This window comes from Salvia miltiorrhiza, chromosome 8, assembly GCF_028751815.1.
Source record: "Salvia miltiorrhiza cultivar Shanhuang (shh) chromosome 8, IMPLAD_Smil_shh, whole genome shotgun sequence".
Taxonomy (NCBI): Eukaryota; Viridiplantae; Streptophyta; class Magnoliopsida; order Lamiales; family Lamiaceae; genus Salvia; species Salvia miltiorrhiza.
Window position 1 is genome coordinate 20,324,404 of NC_080394.1, and position 13,337 is coordinate 20,337,740.

General features: G+C 36.3%; 1 protein-coding gene across 1 annotated transcript; it reads left to right on the top strand.

Moving 5' to 3' along the window:
• Positions 1–9,852: 9,852 nt before the first annotated feature.
• LOC130998175 (protein FAR1-RELATED SEQUENCE 5-like) lies at positions 9,853–12,351 on the top strand. Its single transcript, XM_057923607.1, has 2 exons — positions 9,853–11,701; positions 12,257–12,351. Exons 1-2 carry the CDS (start codon positions 9,853–9,855, stop codon positions 12,349–12,351), a joined length of 1,944 nt encoding a protein of 647 aa, XP_057779590.1.
• The last annotated feature ends 986 nt before the right edge of the window (positions 12,352–13,337 follow it).

The following is a 13,337-nucleotide window of genomic DNA, read 5'->3' on the forward strand; positions in this document are numbered from 1 at the left end:
CAGCCGATGGATCTATGTCTAGACATCAAAATTGATGAACTATACAACACAATGAACTTGATGAGAACCATGATGATAACGGCACTCAAGGCTATACAACACAATGAACTTGATGAGAACCATGATGATAACGGCACTCAAATGTTGCTTTAATTTTTGAGCATAAATTCAATTCAAGTATTTTTTATCTTCTTTTTTCTTTCGAATTATTTTATTTAATTATTTCTAGGTAATTATTTTACTTGCTTTGGGCGAGATTATGTCAACATGAGTTTTAGGCCTTGTAAGGTCTCATATGGGCATATTCACTACATGCATGTGTTTCCGAATCACTAGGTCAGAATACCTATACCGTTTGGTCAAACTTGATGTGTTAAGTGGATGGTTACACTTTTGACAAAACTAAACTGCAAGCAACAATTGGGTCAAAGTGTACAGATCCTTCACTCTGAGTAGTGCACTGATGCGGGTAAGTGGTCGTATGCTTTTGGGTATGCCTTTGGCTAATTAAGTATATTGTTAGTAATGCAATTTGGGTAGAGCCTCGAGACTCAAGTTTCACGTGCAAACTCTAGCCAAACCAGATAGCTTGAATTGGTAATTCATTATAGCTTAGTAATTAGTGGGTAGATAAGAGCTGGGTGAGTTTAGGTTAGTGGGTAGATAAGAGCTGGGTGAGTTTGGGTTCATCGATCACGCCGTGATATATGAGGGCACGTCTTATTGATTAACGGCCTATAACAAATGACCCATAATCGTAGTAAATAATTTTGCACCATTGAACGAGGAAATTATTCATGTTTCACGGGATCATGCCAAGACCAACTTGCTTTTATTTTTTATTATTTCTTTTATTTTGTTTTAGTTGTTTGTTCGCGCCGCTCTGACCAGAGTGGAATCCAAAGTGTTTGATAGTGACACTATGACAAGAAAGAATAATACACCAACTTCACGTAGGATCGATCCTTCACTTACCTCTAGCAGAAGCTAGCTGTGGGCATAGAAAACTCTAAATTTATTTGGACGAAGTCTACAACGACAGGTTTTATCAAATTGAAGCCATTGCTCAGGAGTTAGATTTTCTAGTATTAATCTCTCGTTTTGACGAGAAAGTGTTATTGGAAGCGTAAGTCCTGATACGGCTTCGTCAAATTAGCACCGTTGTCGGGGAGTTGAAATTCTAATATTTATTCTCTCGTATTGACCAAGACTAGTGAACCTGAAAGCACGATGATAGACGACCAGCCGATGGATCTATGTCTAGACATCAAAATTGATGAACTATACAACACAATGAACTTGATGAGAACCATGATGATAACGGCACTCAAGGCTTGCCAACTATGCTCAACCACCACTCACCAGCTGACCAGTGCCCAACTTTGACCAGAAGAGTAAATGACTTTAGGCATAGCAATTATGGCAGATGCATTGGGCACAATCATCGATTTGATCAGAATAGCTTAACTTACAACCATGGCAGCATAATTTTCAACAACCTTATCGTGCCCAGAACACTGAGCCAACACGTATGACAAAGCCAAAGCATGTAGAATTCGAGATGAAAACCTTGGAGAGCTTATGCAATCCAAGACACAATAGATTGTCAGGGCACAACAAGAGAATGTCAAGGCAGAACAATAGCTTGAAGAATTCAATATGGAGGTCATGGGAGAATTCAATTCCCTAAGCGACGAAATTCTCAATGTAATACTCCCTCCGTCCACCAATCAACTACCCATTTGCCTCTAAAATTTTGTCCACCAATTAACTACCCACTCTGCTTTTTAGACATATATACCCTCCCTTACTTTTTAAATTACAACACTTTACCTGCATGGCCCACCATAGTTTACATTAAGAACACTAATTAACACTACTCTTTTGGTCTTTTACACTACCTTTACACCACCTTTTTCAGCTTTCTTAGTTTCCGTGCCGACCACCAAATGGGTAGTTGATTGGTGGACAGAGGGAGTAGTATGTTTGGAAAAGGTCAAAATATCCAACTTAATGACCATGCCCACAGAGGTTGTTTTCGAGAGCCATTCTGCCCAAAATAAGAAGTTAGAAAAGGAGTTGGAGCCCAAATACATGTTCGCTTATTTTATTACCACCGCAAGTATACATGTGCAATTGAGTTTATAGGCAAGCAAGGTTGTATCCACAGAAATTGATTCCTAATTATTACTACTCTAAACAATTATCATCTATCTGAATGACAAAAAATAATGGTTGTTTAAACGATTAAAATAAATGAAAACATAAATAAATTCACATAAGTATGAACAGAGAAAACTTATAAAGAATAAATATCTCAGGGTTATGGTTTCAACAGATTCAGGAAATCAGACAAATTCAATTCAATAATCAATGATGAGTTATTCCTAAGACAATCTCAAAATTAGTCTATACCCACTCCCGTGGCATGCAAACCATGGATTACATGCATGACTACCGTCCCCGGATCACACTTAAACATATAACTCCTAAAAGTTCTTAGGATTAAAGTCCTTACACAAGTATTAAGTTCCTTCTACTAATATTGACAAATATGTTTCATGTTCTTAGTTCAGGCAAAAATAATCATCTCCCAATATCAAATTAATGCCAATAATTATGCAGAATTGGTGGTCAATCAATAAAGCAAAAACAACAAGCACAAGAACATGAAAAACATAAAACAGGTCTTGATTAATTGAACCAAATAAAGTCAGAAAACCATCATCTGTTTACTACCAAACCCTAGGATAAAAACGTACTAGCCACACATAGACATATTGATGAGGAGTAAGGATCTCATCAGCCACCCTACTCCAGAAATATCGGGTCAGCACATAAACCAGGAGATGAGAATTAGCAGCGCTGATTAGGGCTCTAAACATACTTGGCTCAAAGAGCGCAGATGCGTCACACAATTGTCAAAGCAAGTCAGCGGCGCAGACTAGAAGAGACGGCTCGACCTCAAGACAACACCCGGAGAGGACTTAAAGAAAGAAACATCTCCAGCGGAAACAAGGATTAAAAGGAGAGCTGCGTGGATAAGACCAGAAGGCAACACCTACGAAGGGTTCGGTTACGCCCTATATAAAGGGCGGCACAGACGAAGGTCCGTTCCGTTTAAGGCGGCGCAGACGAAGGTCCGTCCTGTTAAGGCGGCGCAGACGAAGGTTCGTCCCAATTAAGTTGGCGCAGACGAGGGCTCGCCCCGGTAAAGTCAGCGCGGACGAAGAATGAAAGCAACCAGCGTCGAGCTCGGGAGGACCGCACGCTCAACATAAAGCTGCGAATTAGTTAGGGAAGTTTGTTAGTAAATAGAGAATCATGATCGCACACCGCATGTGGAGCGCATGAATGACCTGTAAAGTCTTTTTTACCCTTCGCCCTAATGTAACTCTATAAATTCTCCATGTAATCCATTATAATAGATACAGGAGAATACTTTAAGGAATTCATCTGCAAGTCCACATCAAGTTTTCTTCTCATATCACCACACAGGTTAATCCGACCTCCTTTCCGATTTATTTAGATCTAGGCTTGAATGTTGAGCTTCACCACATATGAACTAGCAACAGAAATCAAGAGTAGAATGAATTATTCAACAATAAAACCCGTAAAGTTGTGATGAATCTTCAGTTCTTGCTTCTAATATTCCAGTTTGTCCTATCTTCAAGTTCTCCAAGTGTAAATATGAGCAAAAGTTAAAGGCTAGGCTCTTTTCTTGAAGCTCTCCAGGGGTATTCATATGCCAAAGTGTCAAATACAATACAGAACTCGAAAATACTGATAAAAGTTCAAAAATCCACAAAAATACGGAGAAAACAACAAGTTTGGCGACCCTAGCGGCGCTCAGTGCCAGGGTCGCCGCCTTTAGGCCAAAACTCCTTCTTGAGCCAGATGTCGCCACATGATCGTCGCCGAGGTCGCCGACATTCCCCTGCTGCGCGCGACTTTCTTGTTTCGGCCACATGTTTCTTGTTCGAACTCTAATTTGCGATTCGTTTGCGCCCACGAACTCGTATCGAGATGAAATTCAACTTCCATTAGATTATTTTGCTAAAATAAGCTTCAATATTCCTGAAAAGTCATTCAAATAACAAGAAAGTAATAAGTTCTCGATAATAAACTAATATTCACTCAAATAAATCATCAAATACACAAAATCCTCACAATTAAGCATAAATATGACACTCCAAGAGGCAAAAATGCATGCTTATCAACCCCCAAACTTGAACTATTGTCCGTCCTCAAACAAAACAAAGATAAGGCACAAATGAATCATTGAGAACGTAGGAAATAATAATGACGTGGTGGCTTCAGAACTTTTCAAAAAAAAAAAAAAAAACACGAACATGCACTTATGCAATCCACAATCAATATCTTGCCTTCATGACAAACTCAAACCATGACCTCGTTAAATTGTAATCCTTGATCACCAAAACGATATGAATAATGACAATCACTCACTCTCAAGTGTATAAGATAAGGACGTGTATGCACTTAATTCAAGAAAGACATGAAATCAACCTTAAGCTTGTAAATCATCTCACATCTCTGTCACTTAAATGTGTGCTCCTACAACCAAGATCAAGAAGATCTTTTGATTTGATTGTAACATAAACTCTTTGGCAGGGTAGGATAAATTTAGCCAAGTGACTCAATTGATCTGAACAACTAACACAATCACAATCCTTATAACTCCTAACTTCTTTTCTCTTCTCTCTCTCTCTCTCTCTCTCTCTCTCTCTCTTTTCATAAGAATTTCACCTTTCTAAATGCATCATATTTACCATCTCCTAATTTCTTTTCTCTTCTCTCTCTCTCTCTCTCTCTTTTTTTTTTTTCCAACAATCACATTTTTTTTCCCTTTATTTTCATTTTAACAATTTGTAAGATACTATGATGTTACAGCTTATAAAACTTCTTCAAAGTATTAGACAAAATAAACTTCTAAAAAGATTATAACCTGTTATTATTAAAATGTGATCATATATTAAAAGAAAAAAAAACCTAAGAAAAAACCCTTGAAAGCACAAAAATGCAGACTAAGAGCCGAGTCTCATTAAAACCCTTTTACGGAAAACCTAGTGGGAAAAGCCGTAAAAGGGAAAAAGAGTACTCGTCTAAAACGGAAACCAAAACAAAAGGGTGGAAGAGCTGAAAGGTAAGTTTCAAGAACTCTAGCCTAACCATCGTCCTCAAACCAACCAAGCTGAACCACCCGAACACAAAAAAACACAAGAAAAACGAAGAAAGCCCCAAAGCATCGGGGAGAAACAGGAAAAAACCAAGCATGCACCAAGGCGCAAGCAGACAGTACAAGGAAGAGGCCAAAAAGTCGGAGCTCATCTCAAAACAGGACGAAGACAGGTGAGTTCCAAGAAACTCAACGCCGGTAAAAAGCATAGCCGCGGAGCAACCAAGAGGCCTGACTCAAAACACCCCAACCCCGAGCGCACCCGCGGGTTGTAAAAAAGTGTAATGAACGCCCCATAGCACCCAACCAAACCCACGACGTGAGAAAAAGGAAGGCCTGCACAAGCTGCCACCCCCAACACTTCCCAAAGCAAGCAGCGCACCAACTGTTTGGCAAAAGTCCCAGCCGAAAGAAGAACCCACAGCAGCACTCCGCCAAGAACATCGACGAAGACAAAACCCTGGCCCCAACCACCTGAAAACCGGACCTCCAAAAGCCAGAAGATAGCAAAAATAAGCTCTAAGAGCTTATAAGATCCCCAGAAAATAAATTCCTCTACCCCAACTTATTTTCTCATTATCTTATAAGCAACACACATTTTACAAAAATAATTCAACTATGATTTTTTATTTACATCATATATCTTATAACAAATGAAGTATAGAAAAAATCTTGTCTATAGTAATTTAAGAATGAACATAGCAATTGTACAAGTAGAAATAAGTGGAAAATTGACAATTTGAATAAATTCTACATGTTTTTTTTTATTGGGTAAATATCACTTTCAACCTCAAATTATTTTTGCACTATCAATTATATCTTGAATTATGAAAAATATTTTTTTTAATCTTGAATTATCAATTTTGTATTAATTGTACCAATCGTTCATTTTTTTTGCTCCGAAAATTTGATGGGTTTCGTTGGATGCCACAATATATTTAAAATTATTATCTTTAACTTACATTGTACAAAATAACGTCATTGTACTAATTGAAAATTTTAAAAGTAATAAATTAATGAAGGGTATACTTGATACTAAAATCGATAATTCAAGATTTAAAAGTATTTTCAATAATTCAGAATATAATTGATATTGCGAACATAGTTTAGGATTTAAAGTGATATTTACTTTTTTATATATATATATAATGAACTATGTACCGCATATAAGTTAAATTTAGGTATTTTAACATGTTAACCTCTTTTAAAATCGTATAGCTACCCGAATATTATTAAGGGATTATAGCCAAAAAATACACGAACTTTGATAAAAGTTACAATTTTCACTTGAACTTTCAAATTAGCCAAAATATACCTGAACTTATATTTTTTGTTGTAAATTTCACCTCGACGGAGTTCAATCATTGCAAGTTCAGGTGAAATTTACAACAAAAAATATAAGTTCAGGTATATTTTGGCTAATTTGAACGTTCATGTGAAAATTGCAATTTTTATCAAAGTTCGTGTATTTTTTGGCTATAATCCCTATTATTAACCCTAATGATTTTTTTTTCTTTTTAATCTTATTAACCCCTAGTGATTTAAGTTAGTGCGTAAACTCCAAAAAAGTAGTTGTGGAGTACTATGCAATAGCCAGAGCAACGACATTAATGTAGTACAGTACTTTTTATGACAACTGCAGACAGTAATTAATTCCGTATATCATTTTCTGTTGAAAATATCGCACACGAATTTGCCCCTTAATTTAATGCAAATTTTAGTTATAAGATGGTGACAATTTGGTTTTCCTCAAACTACAAATTTTACTACAAATATAATCAGTAATATATCATGATTGTCACCAAGTATTCAGTGACGGTGACAATTTGGTTTTCCTTAAACTAAAGTTTCTATTGGGAGGAATTTGGAGGCATGCACATAATACACAATGTGCATTAAAATGACGATGCTCGTGTAAATGACACTATTCGATTATACAAATAACACTATAACTTTTTTAAATATTGTAGTGTCATTTGTATAGCCGAATAATGTCATTTATATGCAGTGTCATTTGTATGATCGAATAATGTCAATTATAGACAGTGTCATTTATACGCAGTGTCAATTTGTATAACTGAATAATGTTAATTACAGACAATGTCATTTATATATTGAATAGTATAAACAATGTCATTTATATAAGTGAATAGTGTCATTTACACGATTTAAGTTAGGATGTGAGTTCGGATCAGAATGCGGATCAAGGTTCAACCCGATTGCCGATACAATCGGTTATACCCAATTTTTTTGGGTAATATAAGTGAATAACCTTATCTAGTATACCATAAATCTCTTGGAGCTAATACTAGATTTAACTAGCTATTTCCATCTTAAAAGAATCACAATAATAACTTGGCATTATACTTAGGATGTAATCTCTTGCGATATTACGTGAACCTATTCTTATTCAAATAATTATGTATTTTTCATCGGAAACGACAAAATCTTTAATTCGGAATTTGTATATAAATAATGTGGGGCAACAATTGAAACTCTTTTACTTTTTCTGAAAATTCTGAATATTTTTAGATCTCATATAACGTGTCCGGCAGACAGCGGCAAACATTGAACTGGCAATTGACTGCAGCGAAGAGATAGATGGTCCAACAAGTTCTCATGCCTTAAATTTTGAATTGATCTTAATCTTAAATAAGCAAGCATACAACTTTCAATTTTCCACTATTGCTAATTTGGTGACGTGGACTATTTTGTTGCATACACAGTAAATAGAATAGGGACCATTTACTAAAAATGTAAGCTTCTTCTTTCATGTACGCTTCAGGTCATCAAATTCGTCAAAAATGTCATGAATTGATACCTAAGGCAACGAAGTGCAGACAACCACGAAGATGGCTAACTAGCCATGCATTTTAGGGGAAGAGTCTAAACTGCACAATGCGTAATACACAACGCCGCTCCGATCGCGACACGTGTCCTCTACTAATACCATCTCTGCTGCCTTTTGTTTTCCACTGCTCCGGTTTTGCAATTACAATACTGCCTTAGTGTGTTGACTATATTTCGACATGCGTGCCGAGAAATTCCAAAAGCAACAGTATAATTTGATTTGGGTTGGACACGTTTCCACCTGCAATGAATTTGTCCTTTTCAATTAGATTAGAGTAGTGATACATAATTCTTATACATATATATATATATATATATATATATATCTATATATATTCCTGTTCCTCCTTTTCGATTTAGGTTAGAGTTGCAAATTCTTTCGAAAATATTCCTGTTCCCTCCATCTGCGTCTTTTTTTTCTGTTTTTTTTTCACTTTTTTTTTTATCCAATTTCATTTGCTAATTCCATGTAGCTATATAAATTATCTTTACATACAAATATACGTTTAATTTCTTTATAGTTAGAGTTATTTATTAATAAAAAGAGATAAATTTTCGAAAATATTCCTCAACCCTCCATCTGCGTCTTTTTTTTCTGTTTTTTTTTTCACTTTTTTTTTTATCCAATTTCATTTGCTAATTCCATGTAGCTATATAAATTATCTTTACATACAAATATACGTTTAATTTCTTTATAGTTAGAGTTATTTTTAATAAAAAGAGATAAATTTTCGAAAATATTCCTCAACCCTCCATCTGCGTCTTTTTTTTTCTGTTTTTTTTTTTTTTCACTTTTTTTTTATCCAATTTCATTTGCTAATTCCATGTAGCTATATAAATTATCTTTACATACAAATATACGTTTAATTTCTTTATAGTTAGAGTTATTTTTAATAAAAAGAGATAATATCGACAAAAAAAATAGATAAACCAAAATAAGGTAATTCAATTTTTTATTAAAATTAAAATAACCAAAAAAAGAATTCCAGCCTATCACATAACACGAATTCTGAAAGTCTGAAACTGACTTACAGCCATATTTGTTGATGTTTTAAAAATTTGTCCTTCTCAATGTCTAAACACACGACCGTTGAGCAAAAAACTTCCATTCGATTTTTTTTGGTGAAGCACGAAGAGAGGTCGAAGCATTTTGAAATTATAACTCTCTCCTCTCCAAGCTGCGGGTGCCTGGTTCATGGTAGAATGTCGTGGTGAGCATAGACACAAAAACTCCCGTCGAATTCTTTATGATTTTTGCTGGTTTTTTGAAGAGCTTTACTTTTCAATCGTTTAATGTGTGGTGGGTTTTTATATGTAGATTGGCTATGATTTTGCGATTCTGAAAGTTGAAGACTGGTGCCCTAACTTTGAACAGTACACGACTAGTGCCCTAACTGGTGAGCTTTATGATTTTACTGTTCTTTATTCTTAGTAACTCATGTATGTTTTTCGTGAGGCTTTGGTGATGGAATGTTGGTTTTTTGGCGTCGTTTTATTTTGTAAAATGTGAAATCAGTAATTGGAGCAAATAGTTGTTATGTATACAACTTCTCATAATTTTTTAAAGACCTTCAAACTGTATTTTCGTTTTTGTTGGGCAGTGTTTTTGTTATCATTTACGTTAGTTGGGAAGAATGTATTTAGTTGTTTTATTGTCTTCTAATGAGCAATTAGTGATTAATGGAGATTTTGTTTTATGTCATTTGCGCACTTGTGTATGGCTTTGTGTATTTAGTTTGTTGTTTAATCAAAGCCAATGTCGCTGGCTTTTCGTTGCAGATACAGTTGCAGTGGACCTTTGAGAAATGAGCTTGGATTTGAATGTTAGTTGTGGAGATTATAGTGGTGAAGATACCTCAAGTGCCGACACTAACACGACCTCATTTGGCAACAATAACGATGGGTTCGAGGATGAAGGATCAGAGGAACACAGATTTCGGACCATGAGCGGCCCGAATGAAAATGATAATGGAGATGGCGATGATGGTCCAACAGATTCGATTCGTTCAAATAACATTGATGATAGTCGCAATTTGCCGGAAGAAAGTGAATGTTCGGTACAAGTGTCAAAGAAATTGGTGAAAAGTTTGATAAAGTTGGGATGTTGCATTGATACTTTGGATGAGGTCCATGTATTGTATCGTGAGTACGGACGGCTTAAGGGATTCTCGGTGAGGAAAGGAAGTCAATCATATTTCTTGCACACTAAGTTTGTTCGGGCCAAGTATTATCATTGTTCGTGTGAGGGTTCTCCTGACAACAAATGCTCGAATGATAAAGTGCCAGTATGCAAAAGGCAGTCTTATAGGTGCAACTGCAATGTGAAGCTACGTGTTTGTAGAGATGACGTTGAGTCGCCGTGGAAAGTGACAGTTTTCGAGACCCACCACAACCACGAATTACTCCACCCAAGTGAGAGTTACCTTCTTCGTTCCGCTCGCAATATGTCGCAATCGAAGAAGACGTTGCTCATAGCTTTAACCTCTAGCGGTATTGGTGTTAGTCGAGCATATCGTTTTCTTGAGAATGAAGCGGGCAGTCGAGCAAACATAGGTTTTCTGCGCAAGGATGTGTATAATGAGCTCAGTAGTGAGCGGAGTAAAATGTTGAAAGTTTGTAATGCCGACGCAAACAAGTTGTTGGAGTATCTCACGGACAAGGGTTCCAGTGACCCTTCTTTCTTTTGGAAGGTGAAGGTAGGGGATGACGGGAGGCTGAAAAATCTACTTTTCCGGGACACAAGGTGCCTTATAGACTACCAACACTTTGGCGACGTTGTTTCCGTTGATGCCACCTATAAGACTAACAAGTACGATTTGGTTTGTGTTCCCATCATAGGAATTAACCATCATCGTACCAATGTTATGTTTGCAATGGCTTTCTTGGCGAATGAAAAAACGGAATCATACGAGTGGTTATTTTCAACTTTTTTGGAGTCGATGTATGGTAAGGAGCCCGCAATAATTTTCTCGGACCAAGATCAAGCTTTAATGAATGGTTTGGACAACACATTTCATGTAGCAGCCCATAGGCTATGTCAATGGCACATAAACAAGAATGCCGGGAAGCAATTTGGTAAGTTGAATTACAATAAAGCATTCAAAAGCTTGTGGCATCGGTGTATGAACGGATGTGAAAATGTTGAAGAGTTCGATGCAACCTGGCATTACATGATGGATGATTTCAATCTAAAGGAAAATAGATGGTTCAAAACCATGTATAACCTGAGAGAGCGTTGGTCAACCGCTTTTAGTGTAGAAAAATTTTCCGGTGGGTTGCATGCTACATCTAGAAGTGAAGTTACAAACAAAGTCATCAAGGAATTGTGTTCGAGCACCTCTAGTGTGTATGATTTCATAATTGGTTTTGAGAAGATGCAGAAAAATTGGCGAACTAGGGAGTTTGAGGAGGACGCTTTATGCCGAGGCATGCCGGGAATGTTTGTCGAACGCAGCGGTATTATGTTGCAGCTTGGTGAGCTATTGACTCGAAATGTTTTCAAGATTTTTGAGGCGGAAGTGTTGAACTCGATAACTTTGAAAATGGTTGAACAACCTCCTGATCTTAATGTGGAACATTCTATGTTCAAGGTAATGTCTTCAAAGGCAATGAAGGGTTATCGTGTTGTCACGGTAAATCATCTCACGAGAAGAGGTACGTGTTCTTGTCATAGATGGGAGACGGAAGGAATAATTTGTGGGCATTTATTTAAATTTTTTTTTCATTTGAACTTGGATCGGATTCCGGATGAAATGGTGATTCGTCGGTGGCGACGTGATGCTAAGGAGCGGTTACCGATATCCGAGCGCGCTCTTGATTCTGCCGAGTCTAGCAATTTCACCAAAATGGTGTTTGTTAATTACAACACGAAGCGCGTGCATGATTTGTTAAGTGAGTTCAAGGACAACCACCTTTGTAGGGATGCAATGAATAAGTATATTGATGAGATGATTAGCAGTGTGCGTAGTATGGTCAAAAGTAGTACCAATGGAAAGAAGGAAGTATTGCATCGGCCTATTAAAAACCCCATTGCGAAGAAGAAACGTCTTTATCGGCGTAAGATGTGTAGTCGAATGTGGGAACGTGGCAGATTGGACCAAAGCAAAACATCGAACAGTAGATTTGTGACAGCAGGTTCGATTTATTGTTTTTGCAACATGTTAATTATCTAATTTTAGTATGTTAACAACCTTCGTTTATGCTTTGCAGATGATGAGGAAGAGTTCCCAGGTAGTAACTTTGGGGTACTTGATTCCGAAACGGTAAATGCTGTTGCGTCGCCTGATCGTTTCTCCATGGAATAGATTTCGTATCCGATAATTCATGTCTATTTGGGATGTTCCCTTTTGTTTTTTTTCAGCTATGGAGAGACCGATACTTTGACAGTCGAGCTTTTTTTGTGTTATGTACTAGTAACATGGAGTAACTTTGAGTAATGATATTTCTGTGTTTAGTTATTAGATATCAGAAGTCATGTTAGATTTTGGTCTGAGGTTTTGTTATTTGTTTAGTAAATTCACGCTCCTATGAAGTATCAAGAAGCACAGACTCATTTCTGTTTATCTTCTCTGCGAAGCGTCATACGGTAAACCTCATTATTTTGCAAACTCTTTTATTTCATCACAATACAATAATTTTAAGTCTTAAATCCACATATACAATACCTTCGAATCAAGGAATAAATACCAAAAATCTAGAGAAAAGGAGAACCGGAGTGAAAGATAAGGAAAGAAGAAATCGGGCTTTAAAATGTAAACTCGCACATTAATTCATGTTTGGGCCTTATTTGATTTATTAAATTGGTCTCCGATGTTGGGCTGGAAGATTAATTAAATTATTGGGTTTTAAATCTTGGACGTTTCTATTTTATTTATGGGATGATCTATTGCATGATAATATATTTAAGTAACTTGGCTGATATTATTAATTGAAGTTGGGCTTGGTTTCAAATTTGAAATTTAGCTGATTTTTCATAAAGAAAGGATCTTTAAGTATTTTTTGACTAATTAAATCATTGATTTTTAAAGATGTTATAATTAAAAAATGATTTAATATGTACTTCGTTAATCTGGTTTCATGTTAAGAATAATGTGAGCTGGTTTTACAACAGTGGGTATATAATTGTTGCATTTATAGAACAATTTGGTTAAGTTACTATCTCACACAGTCTAACAAATTAAGGGACCACACAATCTCACACAAATGCTATTAATAATAAAAACCCCCTGCTCATAAGCATCGGAGGATCAAATTCATAATAGGGTGACTTAATGTGCGCATTTCATAACAT